Source organism: Calonectris borealis, chromosome 1, assembly GCF_964195595.1.
Source record: "Calonectris borealis chromosome 1, bCalBor7.hap1.2, whole genome shotgun sequence".
Lineage (NCBI taxonomy): Eukaryota > Metazoa > Chordata > Aves > Procellariiformes > Procellariidae > Calonectris > Calonectris borealis.
The window spans coordinates 202,700,295-202,727,519 of record NC_134312.1 but is presented as its reverse complement, the minus strand read 5'-3'; the positions used below and the strand labels follow the sequence as shown (position 1 = coordinate 202,727,519).

General features: G+C 42.4%; 1 protein-coding gene across 1 annotated transcript; it reads right to left on the bottom strand.

Moving 5' to 3' along the window:
- Positions 1 to 1,855: 1,855 nt before the first annotated feature.
- On the bottom strand, positions 1,856 to 23,536 carry SLC35F2 (solute carrier family 35 member F2). Its single transcript, XM_075143266.1, has 8 exons — positions 23,382 to 23,536; positions 16,844 to 17,019; positions 16,168 to 16,295; positions 10,673 to 10,832; positions 8,828 to 8,984; positions 7,968 to 8,020; positions 7,137 to 7,291; positions 1,856 to 3,210 (listed from the first exon to the last, which is right to left on the bottom strand). The coding sequence occupies exons 1-8, from the start codon at positions 23,534 to 23,536 to the stop codon at positions 2,992 to 2,994; spliced, it is 1,203 nt and encodes a 400-aa protein (XP_074999367.1). The 3' UTR covers positions 1,856 to 2,991.
- Positions 23,537 to 27,225: the final 3,689 nt, after the last annotated feature.

The following is a 27,225-nucleotide window of genomic DNA, read 5'->3' as shown; positions in this document are numbered from 1 at the left end:
TGTGCTCTGAAGCAATGCATCCTTCTTAAAGAATCTGCACCAACCTCCTTCTGATGCACGAGACAGTGAGTAGGGGTGGTGTATCTGGCCCCCATCCCACGCAGGGCAAGTTCAGGGGACCAGCGCCCCAGGCTTAGGACTTTGCAAGGCCAGGCTTCAAGGACCTCTTCTGCCCAGAACCTGGACCACACCGCAGTGCCAGTTTGTGATGCAGAGCCCTTCTGCAAGTCAGCTTTGCTCCTTTTCACCCAGGTAGCCACTCCACAGAGACGGGAGCAGGAATTTAGGGTGAGGAAGGGTAGGACACCAGGCATGCACACCCATCGGTGTGCTGCTGGCCACCCTCCTGGGCTGCTGGAGGAGCCCCCCACATCCAGTGGGGTCACAAGGAGAGAAACGAGAGCCTTGCATCATGGGGATGGCAAGGGCATGACAGAAAGACTGACAAAAAATACCAACCTTGTCCTCGCTGGAAGCTTGAAAGACCTTCCAGAGCTTCTTGGTGGCATTAATAGGCATCTTAACATTCATTAGCAACAATGCGGCACAAAAATCTTTTGTATGAAGTTAAATCACAGCCTGTGTCTGTGAAACAGAGTTTTTAAGTTTTCAGTTCAGAGTACAAACCAGCCAAATATAAGAATATAAGCTGTCCCAGTGTAAGTGATGGGGAATCTGAGCTGGCACGCTGCCCCGCACTGCTCCCCTCTCCTTGCAGCTCAGCAGAAGTCCTGTCCAGCCCAATTCGTTTGAATCAGTCATATTTTAAAATATTAGTCATATTTTAAAAGCCTTGGAAGAACAAATCCATAGTTAATGGGATGTGTTTGTAATCTTACACGTGTTTTACACAATTTTGATTGCAGTGGTCTATATATTGAGATTAGTTACTGCCTGTGCACTCACACCACGCCACAAGACGCTCCTGCACTTTGAAGACCAGCCAAAGTCTGAGTCAATACATGCTTCTGTGTACTTTCAGATAAAGCCTACATTATGTTATCACTGATTATACACTAATTATAGAGAATAAAATACCATACCCCCTCAAAGGGAGCATTCTACATAGGAGGGGACTGAGTATCCAAATTAAAATTAAAATTAATACAAACCTGGATGCAATACCGTGTTTAGAAATATAACATACTATGCTGCCACAAGCATGACTTTGTCCTGTTGTGGTGACAGTATGGAATAATCACCTAATTAAAACATTTTTGTGATTGCACTACAAATATAGTGGCATCCACACTTCAATTATCAAATTTAGGTGTTTCCCCCTTGATTCTCCTGCAATGGAGAGTTAACAGTCTTCCAGCACAGCCTGGTGGTGCTGATGAGTTTACAAAGCACAAAACCTTTAGTGAACTGTTCATGCAATAATCACCAACAGCAATGAGATCTGAGGGGTGATCCATTTCCTTTCACAATCCCTCAAAAATGTAACCCCTAAATAATGTATCTACAAATTCTCAGAAGACATTGTCAAGGATACACTATTTCTTAACATGTAATCAAGATCTAAACCTTACTTTAATTCAGATTCCTAAGGTGGGATAACTGCCATTCCTCACATCTGGACAGCCATAGCATTTTCTGCTGAATGTTTGTTTTGCTACCGCTAAATAAAATCAGGTAAGATCTTTGCTGAATTATTTTGTTTGAATAAACTACACCAGAAGTACACAAAACCAGTCTGTGTTGTCTGATCACCAGTATCTTCAGAAAATGTCATATTTACTTCTTACAGCAAAACTCAGCCATTAAAATAATCATTTGGTCAGTAAAAACAATTAATATAATTTTGAGCAATAAAAAATTCTAGCTTAAAAAAAAAAACCACAAGAGCCAGCTCTTCAGCTGCTGAAAACTTTATTCTTTTGTTACTTCATACACCTGAGCTATGAAGACTTGTACAAAAAAATAAAATAAAATAAAATCCCAGTACGGTTTTACTGATGTCAAAACTGCAGCCTCATATTTTTTAATCATTTACTGTAAATATGAAGAGGGGGAGGAAAACTGCCAATGAATCTACTGAAAGCACTTAACCTTTTGGAGATTATGTCATTATTGTTGCAATGAGGATTGGCTAAGATGCTTCAGTTTTTTTAAGAAATGCCAATTTTAGTCAAACCTTTCTGCAGAAATGTGTCCCATTTCAGGGAGAAATTCACTGAGAAGTGAACTTCAGTTCAAACCCTTTTGCTGTCTCACCCAGAAAAAAAAATCCTTTAGTTCTTACTGAACAGAGCAAGGGCTTGACTTTGTCTCCTCCACCTAGTGGGAATGCCCCAAACAACAGGCCACTGAGAGAAAAAGAAGGGATTATAAAAACACGTATTCAAACTTCCCTTACTAGCAAAAGTCAAAATAAAATACTTGTAGCAGCCCCAGCTGCAACAGGGAGTGCAGCAATATGAAGAGATGAACATTGGGGTGGAATGTAAGAAGCAAATCCTCCAGCAGAGGAATGAAGTCCATCAGCACGTGGAAGGTGTACGTATGTAATACGGCTTACAGAACTAGATCCTGTGAGAAGCTGAGTGACTTTTGCAAGATGCTATTTGAGGGTACCCAGCACTGAGGTGTGGGAACCATGAAGCCCTCAGATAGCATCTTGCAGATTTGGGTCCCTAATGCAATATAAACCATATTTGCTCCAGTTAGTGACCTGAGAGCATGCTTTGGCTTAGTTTTTTCCCCCAAGCATTTTCTGTTAAGTTAATTAAGCATTTAAAAATAACAGTCTCTCACTTCCCAGAGACTCCACATGAATACTACTCTCTCTTCTTCTAAGGGCCAGGTTTTCTGCAAGGGTAAATCAATACAGTTCACTGATTGAGGATCTGGCCTTAAAAGTCTATTCAGTGCATTAAAACCAGCGCAGCATGACATAAGCCTTGGCAGCAGAACAATTCTCCAGATTAATATTTGAGGGAAATTTGGCAGTAAAAAAAAAAAGCTCTATTTTGAAATGCTGCCATTTCTTTAATCGGTGCTGACCACCACAGTTTCTCCTCTTGTGAACTGTACAGTTATGGCCGGAGTTTCACTGTCGTTCTCCTCCAGCTTTAGTGCAGCGTTGTCCAAGCCGGTGCTGCCGGGCTGTGGCAAGGCGGTGGGTTCTGCTGTCCGAGTTGGAGTGGAGCAATACAAGATGAAGCCCACCATGATGATAACAAAGGACAGGATATAAAGACCTGAAAACTGGCAGAGGAAAAAAAGAGATGCATTAAGTCTTGTTTGATGTAACAATATGTCAATGCTGCCTTGTTTTAAGAATGTGAAAGCTACCCTTCCTTTTAAAAATTATTTTAACGAGGATTATCACCACGATCTGTATTTGGGTCTGAAAATCAAAATTCAACAGCTCCATTCACTGATAGACTCAAGGTGCTCGTGGGTTTTCTCTGCATCTCATCCTCAACACTGTTGGACACAGAGTTTCCTTAGGTCTACATACAAGAATCTCAACAGAGAGAACAAATGCCTGTAAATATGGTGGTACTGAAGGATAGTTGTTTACACGTGTGAATGCTGAAATACTGTACCCCTAAGAGAATTTTGTTTCAGCACAGCCAAATATTTCAGGTCCTGGCAAGAGATGAATCTCTCCGTCCTACTGCAAGTCACCAGAGCAGCTGGTTCTCTGCACAGCTCTCTTAACCATCTGCAGGGCTAAATAAATGTTATTACTGGATCAAAACTAGTTTGCTTTCTACACCCAGCAAGTCCTTGAGAGGGAGACTGGGGCTCCTTTTACAAGATCAGCATTTGTGCTCTGTTAAGCGTGGTGTGTGGTAAGAGCATGAACTGCCGAGGTACATCAGGTATTTGATTCACTATCATTCACTTGCCTGTTAAAAGTCCAACAATTGCTAAGATTCATCCACGTTGACAGAAAAATAAATGCTTACTTCATATCACCAGATTCAATAATACAAAGTGTTCAAGTTATTCACAGCCAGGGACATTTTTTCAGCAGATTTGTTGAAGTCCTCCATATTGCCCTTGCCAAACCACACTGATTAAACAGTAGGATGAAGGACACAGCACATCCTACATCCCGCTGTCAATATTAGCTAACCTCCTTAGCTTCCTTAGATGTGCTTGAAAAATATGTTCTAGTTTATCAAGCAGCAGAGCTGAATGAAATGAATGATAAGACCTGGACAGTGGACTCTGATCCAAAAAAGACTAAGGCATCTACAATTAAGGCATTGCAATTCCTAGCTGGTAGTCACTTGGCTCGGAAACCCTTGGACAGCACCACGCAAAAGGAAAAGCAGACTGAAACACACTGGCCTTGCGACACATGCCCTCTCTCCTCACCTCGCTGGCTGTTTGCCCAGAGGAGCCTGGACTCCAGCATTCACTCTGCTCAGGAGGAAGCACCAAGCTCTGAAGATGTCCTGATGGAGGCAGCAGCAGCGTCCGTGGTCCTACCCCTTAGTGACCCATTCCCATCAAATGGGCAGCGCTTGGGTCTGTATCAAGGCACCGGCACAACTTCTCCAGAGTGCAACCTAAGGCCAGGAGGGAACACGTGCTTGTACGCAAGGACACGTGGCTGGCAGGCGGGGCTGGGTGGTCGCAGTAACTGCCAGACCCCCTCTCGTAGTGTGTACGAGGCAGTAGGTGTCTCTGATCCTGCTCAGAATTAACTCCTCCGAGAGTGGATACACAGTCACCAAGCCAGGGTGCCAAAGCCGTTGCAGCACAGCTGTGATTCAAGGCCTGCCTATGTGTTTGCAGCTATTGATACAGGTGAACCTTAACCATGCTGCTCCAACAGGCCTACGCTCTTCCCCCCCGCCCCCTTCATTTTTGGGGAGGGCTCAGTGGTCTTTTCCTGGGTTGTTTTCTTCTTTTTTTTTTTTCTCATTTCAAATATTGCAGCAACTTCATTGCTTCAGACACTAATTTCAGTCTTATATGTGCAGTATATATCCCCATACTCACTATCAAGCCTAAAGACAACTTGAAATGTTACTGGAGGACTGTAACTCCATCTAGTGTCTGTGTCTGCAGTAGCCTCCCTTCCATAGGAGTTTACATAACAAAAGCATTTGGAGACCTTTTTTAATATCTCTTGAGGGTTTACAAGTATCTATATAATAATAGATACTTGTAATTTATATATAATAAAATATCTATATAATAAGCTCATTAGGAACAAGCACAGCAAAGATTCATTACGGAGTAAAAGAAAAAAAAAAAGAGCTCATCAAAACAGGTATGCAAAATTCACATTTCACCTTAAACAAACATGGTTGGGGCTGAAAAGTTGAGTGCATTAGCAAAACACTGTGCACAAGTCAAAACCTCATAAATTCCTGGATGTAGCCGCTGTATGTTTGTGCTGCTTCTGTTTCAGAGCAGGCTCAGACCACAGCGGTTCAGAGCTCTCCGTGGCTCGCTCTGCCCCACAGCCCAGCCAAGCCTTCAGTGGCTTGCTGTGAAATATCATCTGGTAATGGGGAATACAGAGCGATTCCTTGCGTTTTTGTTTGTAGATTCCTGTGTCCAGGGTGCTTTTTAATCCAGGAAATGTCCTGCCTGGTTTCTTTGCCCCGTAGGTAAAGAAACTATATGGTTAACTTGGCAATAAGATTTTCTACTGCTAAGTGTCATGTTAAAAGCCATGTCAAAATCAGGCGCGCTCAGTTCTTGATTCCTAAGCTATCTCGGATCCTCTGATTACTAAAGATGCGGCATTATTATTGCTCCCCTTTTTGTTACTTCATTGTTTCTAACCACAGATGCAAGTTCCTATTTTAATAAACATCTGAAATTCTCTCACAATACAATCCCAAAGTCTTCTCCAATTCATTTTTCCTTTTTGCTACCAGAATACCCCGCAGTTAGTAATTATGGGATGATCTGGTGCCAGAAAAACCTCTCCCCAAAATAAGCTAAAAATCCTAAAGAATAAAAGTTTATTTATATCCCTTCCAAAGCTCTTGCTTACATCTTCCTCTTTACTATTATGAATATAAATTTATAATCACTTCTTGAGTTAAGCTACCTAGGTGCCAAAATACATGTTTGGAAGTGACTTAGAAAGGATTTTTTTAATTGTTAGAATGTAATTATGGTTCGCTTCCTACATTCATTTTTAATGGATGCTTTGTGGCTTGGAGCAAATTTTGGAACCCAAAACAGGGAGGAAAGTGAGCTAAGAGACACTTGAAAAGGAAAATCTAGCTCTAGTCAGATCCTATCATTACCAGACCTCTGTACTGTAAAATAAATTGGCCTTCATTTTCAGAAACAAATCTGACCTAAAAGCTTCTGGCTCTCCATAATGCTGAAGAGAAAGCAACCACATGGAATAATACAAATTAAGTTCTTATGCAAAGTTCACAAGCTTATCACTAAGCCCTTCCAGTCACCGAGCAAGTGACTCAATTACGCCAATTGCTATAATGAGCTAGGTTCCCTCAATGATTCTGGATGAAAAGTGTAGGGTGGAATGAAATTTTCTTAGCACTGTTGTTTAGCTTGAATAGACACTACCAAAAATATTTTAGAGAGCAATAAAAGTAACTGCCTTTCGGAGAGCATACAGAATAATATATTTATCTGCATTTTTTTCAGTTCCTTTAGTCTCTTCTCAGCAGTAGTAACGAGAAAGCTTGATTCTTCTCCCAAGGTGTTGGTAATGAAAGACTAAATTTCTAAAAGAAAATATTAATTTCTGGAAATCAAGCCAAACTCCTCCTCTCTCAGACACCAAATGCCTTTCAGGACAGGGAGGTTCAAACCTTCTCTTCGGACACTTGGAGAGATGAACCAAATCTACCACAGTACAGTTCCACACAGGGCTTACAGCAAGAACTCTACCATTTGAACGCCTCGGGAAATCATCTACCATCTCTTAACATTAACTCCAACGTATTCCACGAAGTGTGAAATTGCTTGAAAATCACTGTTCGCCTAATGGTGCAATGTTATGTAATTAACTACGTATGAGTCCTTCTGATTGACATCTGCCAATGATGAACAATACAAGCTGTAGAAATGTACAAGTGCAAACGATTGTTCAGGGACTTCTAAGAACATTATGCTTTATTTATAATTTTGGAGTAAAAACGTAACTGAAATTATAGTGAAAGAATGAAGGTACTTACCTTATAGAAAAAGATGAAAAGCCCAAAGAACAGGCTGTAGAGATCCGCAGTCAGAATACCCAGGTTGACCGAGGTTGCGCTGGTAACTTTAATCACTACTGGCATGAAGCTATACAGCCCAAACATACACAGGGCAAAGACTGTGAACAGTAATGCTGTAAAACAAGATGACAATTTACTCCTAAGGCACGGAATAATAATTTTAAAGAACACTGATATTCTTCAGCTGCTTTAAAACTATGCATTTTTATCTTTTAGGATAAGGTCTCCTAAAAGATATCGGAATGTGACTTTAAGAAAAACATGGCAGAAATACTTCTTCTTCAAGACTACCCTGCATTGCAAGAATTACTGTATCTATACAAGAAAGTTCTTGTTCTTTCCTAGTTAACATAAGAGCTGACTGAAGAAATTTAGGGCCACATTTCGTAGTAACGTACAGTTCTGTTGAGATCAAAATGTGTCACAAAATCCATTTTCCCAGTATTTCATTTAGGAAGGACAACAGAAAAATGTTCTTGTGATGTTCCAACACCAAACACATCTCTGATTAAACAGATCTAATTTTCACTTTTTGCAATTTATTTTGAAAAAATGTTTCATGCTATATGCAAAATGCAAAACCTGAGCTCAAAGGTTTTGATGTTCAATCCTGCAAACTTTATCTCTTTGCTGAGCTGCAAAGTTTGCAGAAAGTAAATTTGTAACATTATAATATGAATGCTGCTTAATATCCAGAGAAAGAAAATTAAATCCCCAGCATTTGAAGTCTAAATGATTATCATTTTCCAGTGTTGTGTAAAAATGCACATCATTTTGTCATACACATACCAATTTTCCAGTTCCACTGAATTCTCATTATCTCCCTATGTTCCACAATGGCTCTAGAGTTAGAGAAAAGATATAATATAGTAAAAAAAAAAAAAAAAGCATAGCATATTCAAACAGAGAATTCAATTACCAGAATATATAAGAAACATTTTGATTTATAATCCCTTAATTTTTTGTTTGAAATTTTATTGAATGACACTAACTCCAACATGTAACAAGCATGAAAAAAGATCTGAAAATTAAAGTGCCTGAAAGTCAAGAGCACTTTTATTTAATTCTTATGCCTTCTTCCCAAGCTTTTTCATCCTTCAGAGATTCTGTTTTATTTGATATACCATTTGAAGAAGTTATTAACTATAATGATGAGAAATGAGGAACATAAAATTCATTAGACAGACTTAAGTGCATGTGGTCTGTTACTCTAACATGGTTATTTATACGAGCATACATGGCTTCATTTTAAACTGAAGTTTAATATGGAAGACCTCCCACTAACAATTATCTCCTAAACTTTTCCACAGAGAAAATCCATTAAGAAATAGGTTCCTGTGAACAGTCCTCAGCATACTGAGTGTCCTCATGAAGATCAACAAAATCAAAAATACAGCCAAGTATCGTATGTGTTCAATTGCAGGATTTCAGCTTTAGAATTGCTGTAGTAAGAGTAGTGCAAATAAAAAGCATATACAACGGATGCTGATCAGCAACAAAAATAAAATTCAAATGGAAGGACTCCCATATAGGCCAAATGCAGATGTAACAAAGAATTAATTTAATAACAACAACATCATTTCATGGTAGACAAGCAATCATCTGTAGAATATTCTTAATTAGTTTTAAAATAAATATTAGATCCTTACAGCTGTAGACCGCTGATAATAGTCCCAAACAAGCCCACCATTCCTAGAAACTCCACTCTGCTCAGATTTTTCACAATGTATTCCTCACTCACATTAGAAATGGCATACAAAGAAGCACCAAGAAGCACTAAGACATCTCCAATCACCACGTCACTACCTGTACAGAAATATTAATCCACAATAAGGGTAATGCTGCAAACACTTTTTAACTTTCCTTAAAAAGACAAGCAAATTAATCTTTAACATCTCTATCTTCCTAGCGCCTTCCAGGGTAAGGGGAAAGGAAACATCTCTTGCCTGTGCAGATGAGGGGCTTGGTGTCTGAGCACGGACCCTGCTACCTGCTCACCTCTCCCTGCACGGTCTGGAATGAGCTAAACCCAGCATTTAAATCTCATCCTGACCAAGCCACTGCTGTATAGTCTGGTCCAATTCTACTTCTGCTGACCTTAGGCACAGTAGGGACTTAAGAAAATTCCCAGTTAGAGATGCTCTCTGCCTTTCTGAATATTGCCCCTGCTATTGCAGTAAGGCCTGATTCAAGTCTTGCTAAAATCAGCCTATTGATTTCAGCGGGACCTGGACTCAGCTTCAAGTTTATGACAGGTCTTAAGTGGGCACTGCAGGTGGGTGGTATCAGGGGTCCTGCTGCGATTTATTTATACTGGGCAAATGGGACTCCCTCTGATATAATCACTCATCAAGTAAATGCCGTTATGCATCAGCTAAATAGCAAGAGGATTGCTGTTGTTTAAATCCTTGAATTGATTTAAAATGTCCTTCCCTGAACCAGCTGGCAATCACTAATATGTCTGAAATACAAGGGTAAGCAGTAGTAAGGATACCCAGGTCAGCGAATAAAGCACAACTGTCTTAAAGACTCAGGGAAAGATTTTTCTCTCTCAGGACTGAGATACGTGTACCACATAGCATTAAAGCGAAACCTCAGTTTGCCTTGAATGTCTTAGCTACAGTAAGGCCCCAAAATAACGCCAAACAGGCTTATCTCTATGCTGCCTGATGCAGGCAACGCCCCATTCCTCTCCCCCTGAAATCTACCTTGCCTCATACCTACTGGCTCTGAAAATTCAAAATTCTTATTCAAAATAAGATCGCTATGATATGGGTTGATTTAGGCATCTGTCATAGAGAAGACGAGACCTGCCCTGATCTGCGCCCAGCTGGATCCTGGTCCCCAGAGCCCAGCCTCCCTCCCGGAGGTCCCAGGAATCCCAGCATCCTGCCCACGTCTCCTCTTGCTCTCCCGTCGTAAGCCCCTGCTTTCCAGGCTGTGGCCTGTGGGCCTTGGGGATATGTGGAGTATTTCTGTTGGGTCTGCCAAAGGTGACGCAGCGAAGTCAGCCTGCTCTTAAGGAACGTTTTATTTGCTATTTGTGCTCATAGAAAACTGCAAATCAGAGAAGTCTGGCTGCCAGCAGGCTGATACAGTGTAAGCAAGACAAGGTTTGCAGGGAGAGGCAGCATCTTTTATTAGACCATCTAACATGATTAACAAAAGTGAACGAGCTTTCAAGAATAAGGCCTTTCATCAGGTCTGATGAACAGCAGCAAAATTTAAGCTTAACACAAGTGTTTCTCTTTTAAGGTGGAAGAAATAATCTAAATCTACAAGCAAAGAAATTCCACAGCTCCCCACAAAATCAGCATCTCCTCAGCCACTATCTTCTTGGACAAGAAATACAAATAGCAGCGTGTCTTCTCCTCTTCTCTTTTAAAATAAAACTATCCGCTCCCCCTGCATTTGCTCCTCTTGCTCCTTTGCAAGTTAGCCCACCACAGGAACCGTCTCTCCACTCCTCCCCGCTGCGATAAAGGATTCCTTACCTTCGCTGTCCTGCCTCCCTGCCAAAATGTCTGCACCCACCATTGTTCCTACACCCAGCAAACAGATGGCAACAGCAAGAAAATGGATCAGCCTGTATCTTGCACGGAGAATGAACCACGACAAAGCCATCAGCACAGGAATCCCGAAACAGTCCAGCAGCTGTGTGTACAGAGAAACGGTTTGAATTAGAAACCCACCCCAAATCTGGATTGCACTATCCTGAAAGCAAATGTACAGGATTTTACTTTCCATACTATCAGATGTTAATGAAAGCTGCAAAGCAACCCCAGTGGATTCGTTTAAAAGAGGGGTCAGACCCACATTTTACCATGAAAAGCATTTTGCAAGCGAAGGAGGAGCTGGGGCAGAGGGTCCAGTCTCTCCTGGTAGGAAGGCACTGATCTAGAAACTCTTCTAACGATGGATCTAATCAATCTTTGCAGCTTCACAAATGAATGCTAGCATGTTGCTCTGAAACCACTTGCTCCCCATGACACCAACACAAGGAGGCGGTTCACCGACACTTCCTTTTCTCCCCAGCAGGTTTTGTCTAGCTCATCTTTTCACTCCTAAAATCTGTAATTAGAATTTAGGGCTCCATGTACACAAAGTAAAAATCTGAAACTACTAAAGGATACACGTGATCTGATTTTACATCAAAGTGAATAGGGCAAGAATCTGACCCTGCAGTTTTGGTTTTGATTTTATTTTCCCCAAGTGGATCCTACTGAAAAAAAAAAAAAAGTACATGAGCTGAAAGCTACATGCAAAATCGGTAGAAGGAAGAGAGGAATGAAGAACAGCCTTCCTGAAGTCACCTTCCCAATCTTCCAGCGTCCCACAAAATCACATGCAATCCACCAATGCATTTTCATGACTCTGCTAGAGCTGACTCTCAATTAGCCAGAAGCGGGTAACCCGCTCTATTTCACCCATGCCACAGCAGCAGAGACACACAAGGCAGCTGGAGTTTTGAAGCACTTTGGATGTGTTTGCAGACACTGTCCTGAGCAGACTTAATAGCTATGGTTCAAGGATGTCTGCACTCCATGGCAAGCAGTGACACTGACTTCTCTTTCCTTTCTTCATTATTCCCTTTCCGTGTGTTCCTAAAATCTCACCTGTCTTTGCCTTGTTAGACCCACCCATCTCCTACCCATTCTCCTTTATTACAGGAAAAAAATCAAGAGTTAGCTGTGTACTTAATACAGAAAAATACACTGTAGCATAAGATGGTCATGATGTTCCAGAATAACCAAATAATACCAAGTACATTGAGCTAATCATTATTGGTTTAATATTCAATTCAACAAGATAAGACTTTGTTTCTGAATTTGTCTGGGGAAAAAAGAGGCGCATTTTCTGACCTGCCTCAGTAGAGTGCCATGAGAATATATAAGGGAACAGTCTACAGTGGAACATATTGTCAGCCTTCCAAAGACTGCTCACAAATTACTCTTAAATGTCAGTACTTAAAACCTGGCCTCTTGAAGTCACTATGAAGTATTAGATACAGGTCAATAGGACTGGGGCATAATCATTACAACCAAGGCAAGAGCCCTTAGTCCTTAATGTTCATTGCTAACTTCTGCCTGCCTTCTCCCCAGAAGCTGTGCTGGCTTCCACTAGTTCAGCCAACGTCCCCAAGGGTTTTAACCGAACTTGTAAGGCTTTCACAGTAAGTTTGGTTTTACTTGTTCATAACTACACGTATTAAAGTCTTACCAGCACAGCATTAAGGGGAGTTATTACAGATTAAATCCTAACGGTGCTCTCTAATCCTTCCATTTGCCTTTGTTCCTGGGATTGCCTCCAGCTTGTCCAGTTTGAGAAGTCTGTGCAAAAGCACTTGCCTAGGCTGTATTAGGAGACATTAGAGCCACACAAATCCTAATGCGTGATGCTACGTATTTCAGTACAACTTTGCTCTATCGGAAGAGTGAGTTTCTATCTAGCCCCAGGCCTTTTCCTCTATCTTACCTTTTGTCTAGGCTCAAAAAAAACTTTCTAACATTTCCTCTGAATTCTACTGTTTTGCCTAGTGTCAAACAAGTATCATTTATCTGTTTCTGCAAAATGTACAATTTAGCTCTCATAACTCTGTTTTTCCACCTTTGGTCTGAACCAGTTCTGTCCTGAGTACGGAAATGTATTTGATCCCTCTGGTGTGAAGTTGCAATCACGGAAACTAAGAAATATTACAAAAATTAGAAAGCAAAAATTTTACCCCCCTGGTAGGAGACATCTCTTCTATTAACACGTAAGCTTTCACTTCCCCACTTATTGAGATGTTACCATGTAGCTTTCCAACCTCCCAAGCAGTTTTTCAACCCAGACAGAAAGAGTGGAACAACAACCCTTTTAAAAAAAAAAAAAAATCTTAATTAGGATGTAAGGTAGATAATGAGCCACAAGCTCTTTCAGTAATGGCAGATGGGGAATTGCTCATCCAGACCAATAACATACTGTAGAGCTACAGCATCCTGGTTAGAGGACTTGCAGCCAGGACACACAGGCACCAAATGATGAAGAACACGTCCTGGTAATCTGTTCCAGAGGACAATTAACCTCAATTACAGATAGAAGAAATTTGATTTCCAACTACTGGATCTTGCCTTCCCTTCATCTACTAGATTACAGAGCTCTTCGGTGGAAAATGCTCTCTTCTGTCCATGATCAAGATCAAAGAGGTGCAAAGCAGATGTAACATTGCAATGAATTGTGTCAATGGAACCATTTAAAAGAATAAAGTTGCTTTATTCAGGTTTTATGACATTTACGAAAGTACTGATTAGTATTGCCAGCTGAGCCTCAGCAAACTCTCATCTTACTCAATTCTAGCCTGTATTTTTACAAGGGGAAAAAAACAGATAACCTGTTCATTTGATTTACAAATGTTTTGACTCAAGCCAGCCTTTGGCCACACTGTTTATAGGAAGGTTTTAAAGGTAGGGTGAGTAAATTATTAAAAGGTGTTTTAACACATGGTTAATAAATGATCACAGACTGTTGGAGGTCATTGGTTTGCTTATAATTGCCAGCTCCAGACAGCTGTGTGAGCAAGACAGCTCAACAGCTCATCCTGTCGCTTCCCCGCACGGCTCCCTTTGGGCAGCCCCCAGCTGAGCCCCAGGGGCTCATCCTGCATTTTCTCCTGTTGAGGTTAACACTCTTCCATCAGCTGATATTCTGTCAATAGCTGCCTATAAAATGCCTCCACTCAAATTATATACAGAGCAAATGCTAATTGTGTCCAATAACACCTTAACAACATGAAACCATAGCTATGCTGCTTGTTTTTTGCTATGAAATACACGGTCAAACAGCAGCACAATCAAGTCCTGCCACAAGACAGAAGGACATTGGCAGCAACAAGTCTCCCTGGCATTGCCTCAGCCACAGCTGAACAGAAACAGTTCAGTTGTGGACCAAAGACTTTTTCTTTATTTACAGAGAAATGAGAGCTGCCATCGCAATGTTATCTCCTTAAAAATCTCCCAACCCCTTCCGTGCAGTGCTGGTATTTGAGAACTAAAGGAAAATCAGTTCTGCTTTTGTGTGCATGTGTGAGAAAATACATGGAAGTTCCCTGCTGAGCTGAGAAAACTTACCTTTGAAGATAAGTTTCATAGGGCTGAGCTGAAGCTCCAGCCAGCCAGCATTTTAACAGTGATTACCCTCTATTCAGGAAGGTGCCGTATACTCCTGCGTTGCTTTTATGCTCCCTGGGCATCCACTCACAGCCAGTACCGCAGACAGGCCATCAGGCTGGGTGCTCGAACCACAGGTTCTGATGTAACTGCAGAACTGCTTGCTACTGACAGATAGCAAATGCCTTGCACTGGAGCAAATCACAGGCCCTTTTTTTTTGTCCTGTATCTCATTTCTGACAGTGGTGAGAAACTGGTGACTTCAGAGAATGTGCAAGAAACCTTACTGCAACAGGCAGTTACAACAAATTCGCAATTACTGAACTGACACTGAAAGAAGCATCAGCCTGAAGGTTACCACATGGGAAGAAGGTTCAGCGATTGCTTGAGTTTGGTAACCGGACAGTACAACCTACTGTATCTACTCTTTCTTAATTTCTATGAAAGAAATTATAGGAATAGCTTTACTACTTCTGAGAACTTGGATCAAAGTCCTGGCTTTTTCAGCTGTAAAGTATATGATCAAACAGTGTCTCAATTACCAGCTTAACTTGATCTTGAGACTGAAATGGGTCACTCTTAAAGCTTTGATTTCTTAGGCATTATTTGAAAGGGAAAGTCCTAACACATAAGTACAAAGTGGAAACGTGACAATAATAATCCATCAGGCACATGTTACTGGTCTTTAAGTAGTGCAAGGAAAAGTTACTGCAGTTCTGTAAAGGGAGCCCAGATCACAGGAGTTTATTGCTTTACAGGCAATTCTTTTAAATATTAACCCTTTTTATTTTGACTCTTTAAAACACTGACACCTAAACACTTCTTTCCAACTAACAGCCAATTGTGTATGGTACGTTATTTTTTTATTCAGGTAAGTGGGGCCATGACCCCAGCCGCAGATCCACCATGGCACGGCCCCGGACACACTCACTCCTTGCTCTTGCACCATGCCCTCCCTTGTTCCAGCAGCAGCAGCAGCAGTTGTGGAGCTCCACGAGTAGCTATCTTGGGGGCCTGTCACGGCTCAGCAATAGTCCAGCAAAAGACAGGGTTTACTCTGACTTTGCCCAGTGCCCTGAGCCAGTCTGCTCAAGAGATTTGGCCGTGCAAGCTCAGGAGCATGCAGCTGGAGGCAGGAGGAAGGCACTAACTCTTCCAGCAGCTTATGTCTGTGTAGGGTGACAAAGAAAGCCCAGCCTTAGCCCTCCTGCTTGTAGAGCTATTTCAGAACACAAGCTTTGTCCTAGTGCAGCGATGCAGCACCAAGCACTGGCGTCGCAGAGGATGTTTGCTGTCCGCTGAGGAGCCTAGCACGCTGACCTCCCTTCCATCTCTTCCAGAACGGGGCCTGAACTGAAGTGCCACACCCAAAAGCCATAGGGACTCATGCATGGTCAGCAACCCCGGCTAACTACCAGTGTGTCCTCACATGTGGCGTTACGTCTCACAACGCCTCCTGCAGCGTCTAGGACTAGGCAAGAGATCTACCTCGCTCTCATCAGCAAGAACCTGCGCTGAGTGAGTGTTATCTGGTCCTAAATCTTTATTTTGTGTCAGGAGAAAAACCTGAGTGGCTGTCAGCAAACTCTTAGAAGTGCTTTCTGTCAAAATAATTAGACTTCAACTCAAGAGCTGGCACTGGGTAATACCAGCCAATTTTATCTGCTTCCTGGAAATGTTATTCATGATGCAGGATGCTCTTCTCTGTACCGCAGAGAGAAAATAGATATTGGAAGCTTTTTTAGGCTTAAATAGCTTCCATGTCTGTCCTATGAATTTCATTTCAGAAACCGGTCCAACACTGTAATAAAAGCAACAGTTCAAAAAGACAGATCAGTCCTTACCTGCACACTTGTGAGGGTTGTGTATTGGTAGGCTTTTACAATCATGTAATTGGCTTCAACGTCAGCCAGTCCCAAAAAAATATACTTCCACCACCGCTGTTTCAAAATTTGCCAAAGACTGTCACTGCCTGTTTAGAAGAAAGCAGCAATCAATATGCGTTCCTTTCCAACCAAATGTTGCACAGGAATCTTGCTTTTTAGAAGCATAAATAATACTGAGATGTTTGGTTTTGGTTGCCCCTGCTTAAGAAAGATACTAACAGCAAAATGCAGCCTGGGAGGAGACAATGCAAATGGTGAAAAGCACAGAAATTCTTCCACGTGAGGCAAAAACCCACAAGACTAGAGTTGTTTAAAGAGTAAATGAATAAGAGGAACATTAAACAGCCTCTGGTAAAGAAGCTTGTTACAACAAAGCCTATTTTCCCTAATATAACATAGGACTTGAAACCAGAGAACACATAATTTTAAACAGATATGAAATGAAATCAAATTAAGTGCACATTTAACCTGCGAAATTAATTTCCATGTGTTATTACAAGGCAGAAATTTCAGCTGGAACTTTAAAAAACTAGCATGAGTATTGAGTAAGTTCTTTAGTTTCAAAATCTGAAAGGAAAATGTAGAAGAGAAAAAAAATGATGAATCAGAATCTCCCATCCCATATTTCACATACCAGTTCTAAATGCCAGCATTGTTGTATAAACTAGAAGAAGCAAAGAATAGTTGATAAAACTTTGAAACATTGGAGTATTCACTTGGTATTGTTCTGCAAGGTACTGGCTTGTAACAGCAGTCCCACAGATAAACAAGGAGAGCATCTGGCCCAGAATTATCGTTTTCAAAATATGCCTGTGAATACAAAAGACAATACAGTAAGCTTAGAATTAAACATTCAAGTTTTAAAAAAAAATATTTGCTAGTTGTACAGGGAAAATGCCATTTTTAGATTGACACTTTATTCTTTTTCTACTTCCTGTGTGATCTACGGGTAAGCAGGATCTTGTCTACACCGAAGATCTAGTCTAACCCCATGACAGCCATGTAATACGTGAGGCCAGTTCAAATCACCAGTGACGGAGACTGCAGTAATTTGCAAGGATCTTCAAGCAGTTCACCTGGGCAGGCTCAAACCAATGGCAGGATCTATTCTCATCAAGAGAGGTTTTGATACACACGGCCTGAGTTAAATCCTTTGTCCTCCACTGAATCCTGTTCTGACTTTTGTCAACAGAAATCTGCAACATGGAGATAAGGCACAACTGCCTTCAGGCTCTTCCGAGACCTGAGTCTCTGAAAGTGAGCAGAGACCCTAAGCTGAGCAGCGCTAAGGAAATAGAAAAGCATTAACCATAGAATCATAGAACAGCCCAGGTCGGAAGATCACCAGAAGATCATCTGGTCCAACCTTTCATGGGAAAGGGTGCCTAGATGAGAGTATCTAGCACCCTGTCCAGTCACATCTCGGAAAACCTCTAGTGATGGGGACTCCCCCACGTCCCTGGGGAGGTTGTTACAGTGATTGATTGTTCTCACTGTAAAAAAATTCTTTCTTATAATAAGAATTGTTATAATTAATACTTATTGTGGATTTTTTCTGCTATATTCCATCACATCCTGCTGTAATTGAGGATGGAGTTAAGAACACATTTTGGCCAAAGATCATGTTAGCGTTTACAACTCCTTTTAGGTCCAACCCACAGCTGGCGGGGGGTCTGGGGGGAAAGCTCATGCTCTTTTAGTAGCAATTCTTCACCTAATATAAAGCGAAGTATTCCAGATGTTCCTAGACAAACAGGAGCACACATAGATTGCTGTGTATCTTTTGGCTTGCTGTTTTTCCTGCCAGTGGAGCCCTGCAGATTTGTACCACCCCAGTCCCTGCCTGCATACTCACAATATACAATGAGAGGGGCTCAGTGCCGTGCTGTCTGTACAGGTCTGCAAATTTCACATCTAGTTTGCTTACTCTGAAGACTACTGATGAGAATTTAACCGTCTGCACAACTGATTCATTTGTTCCTACTCAAAGTAATTGAGCAAGGGAAGAAAGCATCCCATTAGGATTCTGTACCTATCCCAAGCCCACATCTCTCCCTGATGATTTCTGGCAGGGCACTCACATGCCAGGCACACCACATGACAGTAACACCGGTTGTTTTCCCAACTTTACTACTTTAACGTTTTCCCAACTACTACTTTACTACTTTAAAGTTTTCCCAACTTTACTACTTTAACGTAGTAAATACCAGCTCACCCAACTATGCTGTGCAATCCAGTTGGCGGGCAACGAGAAGGGTGTGTTCGGGGGTGCTAAAGCCAACTACAATCATACAGTCAATCCCTCCTTTTGGAAGGGAGACATCTTCTTTGCACAGATTCTAATTCAGCTGCATGAATCTTGTTTTCAATTCAGCCTGACACCAAAGCCCTGCTGGATTTAAAAAGGCTGCTAGGCACATTTTTCTCTCCAAGCCCATTTTGATGAGACAGCAAATCTCTGCAGAGTCCAGCCATGCTGCACTTCCAAGAGATTCGAGCCCCATGTTTTGCTACAGCTTGCCTTGCCAATCCCAGCAACATCCACATTATAAGTATTCATATATCTATCATATGACAGTCTTGTAAGGTCCTGTCCAGCCTCGTGTGAACAACTCTTTCTGGTGTGTGAAAGAATGAACATTCTCATCTCTAGCATGTTAATGTTGAAGTAAGCAACAGAGACCGTGTTTCAGCTGGAAATTTATCATGGCTACTTTGCAGCTCAGCATTAACTGTAAACAGTGCTATAAAAAACATATATGTATTTTTTACATATAAGTATTTGTATGCAAAAAAAAAGGCAAAAAAAACCTTTTGAAGCTACCTCATTTCTGTTATATTGAATTTCTTTTTATTCTGGTCAAAGATCTGACTGTGCTATTTGGTGAGCAAATCAGCAATGATTGTGACACATTCTGGCTAATTATTCTGACTGATGCAGAAATGTATTTTTACGTTCATCTAAAGAATTAATTTAATCAGGTGCCATTAAGAAGAATGTAACATAGGTTAGCTAAAATTTCAGGGATGAGACTACCTCTTCTCTCAAGCAGGCACGGACCATGGTTCCAGCTTGCCCTTTGCCAGCCCTGTGAATCTGGCTCCTTTGCAGGCGGTAAGATGATAGAAGACCCATTGAAATTTCAAGGAAGAAATAATGTGGTGAACAACACACGAAAAATGTGGTTTCAGGCATTTAAAAAATACATATATACTTTTTACTATTCAAATGAAGAGTTTCTTGCTCCAAAGTAGCAGATAATATTTCTTCCTTACCCTCAGTGCAGGAGGCACAGAGCAAGCCTTTAGCAATTTATTGGACTAAACCCTGTGCTTGGACTAGGTGGGACGAGGGTGTGGAGGTGGGGATCAAACCTGTGTAGAGGTGTGACTGAGCAAAACTGCTGCAACTTTACTGGAACAAAGCTGTGAAGCCTGCGTAGTCCACAAAAAGAGTTGTGCTCGTCAATGCGTTACCAGGAGAGGTTAAAGCTGCCTTGGCTGGTAGAAGCTCTGCTCTCCTGGATGCAAACTCCCCTTCACCCATGTCCTAGGTGGTGCCACAGAGACGGGCAGAAGCACGGGCAATACTACTCCACAAGCATCTGGCTTGTTTAACATGGACTTCTGTGGGGCAAGGTTTTAAACATTTTCCCCCAGGATACGATATGCAAGGAGCAGCTTTGCTTGTCCGGATCTACGGCCCCCTCTCTATAGCACAGGCCTGGACTCTACGTGCACCGGCAAACTGGACAGTGACCATGTTCCAGCAAGAGGGTAAAAGGGGGAAAATCTGCTGCCATTCAAATTTGGTAATGATTGATCAGCTTCAACCATCATTTATTAAAAACAAGGAAGATCTGGTTGCCCTCTTGCAGTGGAATAACTCCACTAAGCTGATCCTCAGCTTTTCTAATAACTAAGTTTCTCCAGTTTAAAGTACCTAGGGAATTATCTCCTTGCGTTTTTGCATATGGGAAGAGACGCAGGTCCAGAACCTACAGAACTGATTGCTTACTGGTTTCTGCACCAGCAATCATTGCTATTTAGTTAATGGACCTCTAGGCAGTCCTACAGCATTTACTTCTACAGTATCGAAGGCATCTGACGAGGCAAGCAGTCAGTCTTCATCCTGCCTCATTCCCTTTTTTATTTTTCTATATTTTAATTCAGGGATTTTTTTTTTCTTCCTTCTACTGAAGAGACTCAAAATGTTAAGATCAAAAGAGCCAAATAAAGACACTGTTCACTGACAGTGGAAGGCTGCCCTCAAAGATGTCCTCTGGGAATCCCAAAACACTATGTGTCTGGCAACTTTCTCGGCTGCGTGTAAAATAACAGCCTCTTGCCCTGACTGCCCCCTAACACCGGGCGCAAGCCTCAGCAGGAAGCACCAAGGGTTTCTCCTCACCCCATTTGCCAAGGTGTCAAAATGAATTTCTTCAAATTGCGAAGGCGACGCCATGTTCCTGGTGCAATGCACTGCGCTCAAGGCGGTTTGAACAGGGTAAGATGACCCTCGTTAAATGTGGGCCCAAGAGCCTTATTATTTCAGTGCCCTCTAAAATCCTATAGCAAATTAAAAAAAACTGGTTTACTCTCTGTAAAACTTGAGAGTAAACTTTAAATCCTATTGGTTTCACTTTGCAAGACAATTTCTTACAGGAAAAATGAGTTTCCATTCATTCCAGTATTGACATGAGTATCGATGACCATGATTTTCTTATTAATAATTTATCATAATTTTTTGAAATATATTAATTATTAACTTTTCCATGTCAGAACTTGATCCTCTCTGCTCTTTTTTTTAATGCATTGGTAAGGACTAAATCACTTTGGACTCTCAGATGACGCAAGGTAAGTGGTCTGAAATGGCCTTTTAGTTTTATAGTTTGGGGTTTTTTTTGTTGTTGTTTTTTACTGCTTAGTAGTTGGCTACTGTGTAATTACTCCTCCTCTCCCTTCAGCCACCATATCTTAGCTAGCTATATCTATGGCTATGAGCAAAACTAGGAGTTACTTTGGGATTTTTTAGAACATGAAAGTTTGCCACAAATTGGTCCAAAGCTAATTGAACAATGTGCAGCTCTTGACACCATGAGCAAGTCAGGCTGACTTTTTTTGGCTCCATGAGAAATGCAGAAGAAAAATACCCCAAGATATTAAAATACAATCAGAGTCTCTATCTGAGGAAGTTAAAGACAATCTAATAAGCCCACAGTTAACTATTAGTTTAATAAATCCTATAATTTTAATGTGATTTTTTCATGAAAATAAATACAGCTTTTCAAAAATTAAATTTATTTATGCCACCAGTTAAACACTAACAGGCAAAGCCTGGCAACACTCTTCATGTAACTTACTTGCACTTCAGCTTTAACTACCGAACCCTTCCTGAATGGGGGTGGGGTGGAGGGAAGAGACCATTTCATTTGAATAATCTCACATTTTCATGCAAGTAGTTAAAGTAAAATGCAGGTTCAGACTGAAGCCATATTCCAACATGATTAGCAGATAGCTCAGGAAAACTAACATTTTCAGAAGTTAGTGCTTCAATGTTCTGCTTTGAAACTGAGGTCAATTTAATTTGTAAAAGGTAAGAAACAGAAAAGAAAAACTTGGGTTTTTTTCAAGAACCGGAAAGCATACTTTCTACTGGTTTTACTAAAAAAAAAAAAAAAAAAAATCTAGTTTATTACATACAAGTATTAAACCTTCCTACGACTCAGAAAGGCCTCTAAGAAAGCTGAAATGGCTGAGCCTCCAGCCACCTGGGGGGGGGGGGGAAAGAAGAAAAAAAAAAAAAAAAAGAGTCAATTCAATGTCTTGGACAAGACTTTGCAAAAGTACCACGAATAGACTCACTTGGTGTAGCCTCTGGCAGCATTTTGGCAAAACTACTAGCACAGGTGAGGCTACTGAATAGTTCCACAAGTTCCTATCTTGTCTTTTTGGGCATTCCTGGCAGGCAGGAGGAATGAAAAGAGAAAAACTTATAAACAAAAGAGAAAGGTAGGCTTTGCCCTCTGGAATAAGACTCTGCTTGGCCAGCGCACACCTCCACGCAGCCTAGCCGTGAGACTTAAGCTTATGAGCGCAAGGGTGACAAGACAGCCAGCACCTCCTATTTGTCAGCCGGGGATATCTGATGCAATCGTTATTGGAAACCAAACCTAGAGCCCCAAAAAAGCCTTTTAAACAGGGAAGGGAAGGAAACTGAAGCTGTAAGTGAATGGTAGCTCTTGCAGGCTGGAAGTCAGAGGAGGAAGTTCTGCTCTCACTTGGCCAGCACCAGCTTTGGGACGCATGCGATGACTGCAGTTTGGCAGATTTTTTTCCCCAAGTTTTCCATGCTTAAACAGTACTCACTTTTTAAGTGATATATTTGAATGGGTCTCTGTCCTAAGTGGATTCAAGGAAGGAGGGAAAGGGGATATCGCTCTTTCTGGACCCACACCTCATCTCAGTTATTTTGTTCTGCTATCTCTTCTGCCCACCATGACCTGTTCTTTGCAACAGTGTTGATAAAAGAGTACAGAACAGATAAAAGTATAGAAAAAACAGGAAAGCAGAAAAATCTTAAGCCAGAATTACTAAAAAAATCAAGTGCATGTGTGCATATGTGAGATTACACTCCTAGCTTAACAAAATCAAATACATCACTCGCTGATTCTACACTTATCTTAGCAGCAGAACTTATCACACAACAGCAGTTACAGGCTGTAGCTTGGCTGCGCCTCCACAGCGGCCCCGGTATCACAACACCCTGTTCACGCAGCCCTCCATCAGCAGAAGCCAAAACTCTCCTGGCTGCTGCCCGCACCCCGCCGGTCTCCCTTCTGCCAGGGCGACGGCCTTAAAGGCTCGCCCGAAGGATCAGAGCTTTGCTCAGCCCCACGCCCCGCTCCCAGCAGCAGCCCGGGCCCGCACCGCTGGCGCCGGGCCGGGCACCACGCGGCTTCTCCCGGCGGCACAGATAAGCCACCGCATCCTGACCGCGTGTTACCGGCCGACGCGCCGAGCACAGAAAGCCCGTTTCCCGCTTCCTTTCCTCCAGCGGAGCGCGACCCCGGCAGGGGCACGGCCCCCGCCGCGGGGGGAGGCGGGCAGGGAGGCCGGCGCTGCCCGGCTCCACGTGGAGGCCGGGCGGGGGGCCGTGGCCGCGGACTCACCAGGTGCAGAGCTTGGCCCCGAGCAGTGCCAGCAGCCGGCGCGGAGGGGCGGCGGCAGCCCCGGCCGGCGTCTCGGCCCCGGGCGGCGCCTCGGCCCCGGGCGCAGCGGCCGCCGCAGCACCGGGCGGCGGCGCCCCGGCAGCGGCCGCCTCCATGCCGCGGCGCTGCCCGCCCCGCGCCCGCCGAGAGAGAGAAAGGGACGGAGAGAGGGCGGGCGCTGCGGAGGTGGCGGGCGGCGCTCCGCGGGAGGGAGGGAGGGAGGAGCGGCGGCACCGGGACGGCGGAACAGAGCTCCGCTGGCGGCGGCCGAGCCCAGCTTTGTGCCCGCCGAGGGGCCGCCCCCAGGAGGGGCATGGCTCGTCCCCCAGCGGGGGGGACAGAGCTCTGCTGCCCGCCCCGGGATGCTCCTCGTGTTCCTTCCCCTTAGCAAGCCCCAGCCCGGCAGGTTTCCTTCCTCCCGCTGGGTGCAGGTGAGAGCAGAGCAGAGCAGAGGAGCAGCGAGGGGCTGCGCCAGAAGCGCCAACGCCAAGTTCATAGTCCTGCTCTCCAGCTCAGGCAACCTGCGGGGCTCCCCGGCAGCGGCCCCAGCCTGGTGCCCTGGTGCAGGTCCCCGCAAGGCCACTTTGGCCCCAGCCCCGCCACAGGCTTCGGCCCCTAGGACGTGTGGAGGCCTGAGTGCGGCTGGCCTCATGTGCAGGCATTTCAAGTCTCATGTTTCTTCCACTTACATGAGTCAAAGTTGCTTTAAACACTCAAATTTTAATTTCTCCCAGCTTTGTGCGCAGCCTTGAGCTCCTCTATTTCTAAGGCTTCAACTCCCATCCTTTTGCTGATGACTCCCACGCCTAAGGATTTACCTCGTCCTGTTTTTCTTCACCCACATCTCAGCCAAACTCACCTGGAGAACCTGTTGGCATTCTGCATACCCTAGTGGTTTTTTAATGACTCTCACTGTTAATGATGCTCTGTATGTGTTACAGGTGATAGAATTTAACCCCAGAGATGCCTCCAAGAAGACCAATCTTCTGCCCTCATCGGTGCAAGTATTTGTCTCTCTCCTGGCTATGCTGGCATCCTTTCTGCCACAAGACACTGCTTCTCTCTACTCTCACCTGTTCCTCACAGAGCACCATGGTTTAATCTTTCTCCCCCCAACACCACAATGTTTTTTTTCAGACATGTTTTTCCTTATCACAATTCAAGCTGTGTTTATCTCCCTTTGCAATTACCCAATCATCTGCATAGGATTTGATTTAGGAGTGTAAAAGAGGCATTACTCTGCCATTTTCAGGTAATCTTTAAAACTCCATATGCCTGCCAGTCCCTTTTAAGCAGAAAGGTGAATTTTAGTTTCCCGCTTCCCAAGGGCCAGGCCCTAACCACTAAGGTATTAGCTACGTGGGAGAGGATTGGTCCTCAAATCCCCTCTTTGACTCTGTGATTGTGTAATATTAAAGCTGTAGGTCAACAGGAGAGAAAAGCTCTATAATTATATGTCTTAAAAGAGCATTCATAAATATACTTCTATATTTGTATGTATACATACCCATTTCTATATCATATTGAGTTTTTATGTATTTTTCCTTCACTTATATAACAGAATAGTTTATGGATTTTTTTATTTTTAATTTGTAATCCAATAAAAATCCTGCTGTGACTCCCGCAAGAAATCAGTCTGTCAAGATTAGTTTCAGTGTTGTGATAGTTATGAGTCAGGTCATGCTGGTCATGAATTTCCGTAACCTAAAATAAAAGCAAGATTAAAAAAAAAAGAAGCAGAACTATCAGACCCCGCACATTTTATCGTATCTGAGCTCCACAACTGTGGTACTATTTTCTTTACCTTTAATTTGATTTATCCTATACCTGCAATCTGCTGCCGATTCTCCAAAGATGGAGAATCGTGTCTTTGGTGCTTTTTGTCTCCATTTAAGCTCTTGGAATTCCTTGCTACAGGTAGGCTGCAGCAGCCTCACACCAGAAAGCCACTGCCAGGCTGCGGCTTTACACTAGGACTGCTCAGCTGCAGAAGGATTGCCGTCCCAGAGGGGTATCTGTGTACTGTGAAAATATGAAACAGAGTAATAAGAGTTTAAACAGGCAGGGACCTCTTTTTAATTTAATTTCTTTAACCAAAAAAAAACCTTTAAGGTTATAAGAAAAAACACAACAGCAACAACAATTTTTAAAAGTGACCTTTGTTAGGCTTTGGGGACTAAGTTCATTTCAGAGTATGATAAACTTTGCTGTCTCAGGAAATTTTTATGGCTTGTGGACAACATGGCCATGAATGCAGAGATATCTGAGATGTTTGAACATGACTTTGTGTTCAGCTATTCCTGCTCCAGGCTCCCGCTTTAACTACGATTCAGGGTTCACCCCAAGTGTGACCGTGGCTGTGTGCTTCTGAGTTTTTGTCAGCCCCTGGGTTTGCCTCCTGCCACAGTGAAGCAATACAGCTGCCTGGAGCCTGTGCCGCCCAGGCTGCCTGGCGCCGGAGACACCCGCCGTTCTGCCCGGAGTTGGTATTGCTGCTCCTCCGTGCTGTCGCACCGGTGGAAACCCGGGAGCGTGCGCACCTAAGGCTGCGCACCCTCTTTCAGATACAGAAACCCTATTCCCAGTGCTCTACAAAAGTAACTAATTCCACTGGTTACTGTGTCTTTTCCAGGGTGAGTGAAATCCCTGGGAGCGGCTACAGTTTATCTGCACACAGGATGTATTTGGATGCGTAATGGGCCTCTACACTAGTAGGCATATACCTCTTTTTTGACTTAGAAAAACTGTTGACAAAGAACTGTCAGAAATACATTTGTAGAATTCTTTAAAAATGAACTCTTTCTATTCAAAATTTGTACCTAAATTTCAAACTGTTTTGAAGTGTGATTGAAAGGAACTAAGAATCTAAATATTTCTTATAGTTGGTTATCTTCTAGAATGGTTGAAGGATAACCTAAAAGTAACGGCATAGGGTTTTTTGCTGCTTTTCCAAAAAATTTACTTTTGAGCTGAGAACAAATAAAAGAATTGGCACAGCCATAACAAATGAGACACAGACATAGCTCTCACATCTTCATCCACTTTCAACTACTTTTTGTTAAAGAGATTTATTTCAGTGTGTCCTATCAGGCTGTTCCTCCTGCAAAGACAATCATAAGTTTGAGTAGGTGATAAAAGTAGATAACAAGTAAAAACACAGAACATAATTTTTAAGTGACAGCATCTACTTTAAGTTTCAGGGAACTTAAAGCGCAACGCCATTGTACGCCTAGACACTTTACTGTGTATTACTCTGACAAAATTATATTTTCTGCATTTACCTTACCGACAAAAGGAAAGACAAAAAAAATCACACAAATTGAACTTAAAATCTGAAACTGCAGAAGTGATTCCTTGTAAAATGATGAAGAAGCATAATTTTAGGGTTTTTTTAATTGGAAGTATTTATGCCACTAGAGGTCCTTCATGGCCAGATTATGATTTCCTCCACCATGAGGGTTTTTTTTCTGTTTCTTTATCCATGCTAAATACAAGAATTACTGTCTCTAAAGAAATTTACTTTGTTTAATGCAATACACTCTTAGAATAATAGAGTGATTTTTCCTTGATTAAGCTTTTTCTGGGAAAATATCAATATAAGGATTTTTCAAATAGAATTTCTTTAATAAAAGCTCCTATTTATTATGAAATAAATTATTTATTTTTTAATTCAACAATTGCACATTTCCAATTTCTCATCATCTTACACCACCTCTCCAACATAACCACTTTTCTCTTAGAAAAATAAAGGAAGGAAGCAAAGGACAAACTAATGAGCAAAATTAGGATAAACAACTGGAACAAT

Bases quoted from the DNA above. Each gene is read 5' to 3' on its own strand.
- SLC35F2 (XM_075143266.1), bottom strand. From the start codon at position 23,536: ATGGAGGCGGCCGCTGCCGGGGCGCCGCCGCCCGGTGCTGCGGCGGCC. The intron at 17,020-23,381 runs GTGAGTCCGCGG...TTGTATTCACAG, and splicing joins GGGGCCAAGCTCTGCACCTG to GCATATTTTGAAAACGATAA. The intron at 16,296-16,843 runs GTATGTGAAATA...TCTTCTAAACAG, and splicing joins AATGCTGGCATTTAGAACTG to GCAGTGACAGTCTTTGGCAA.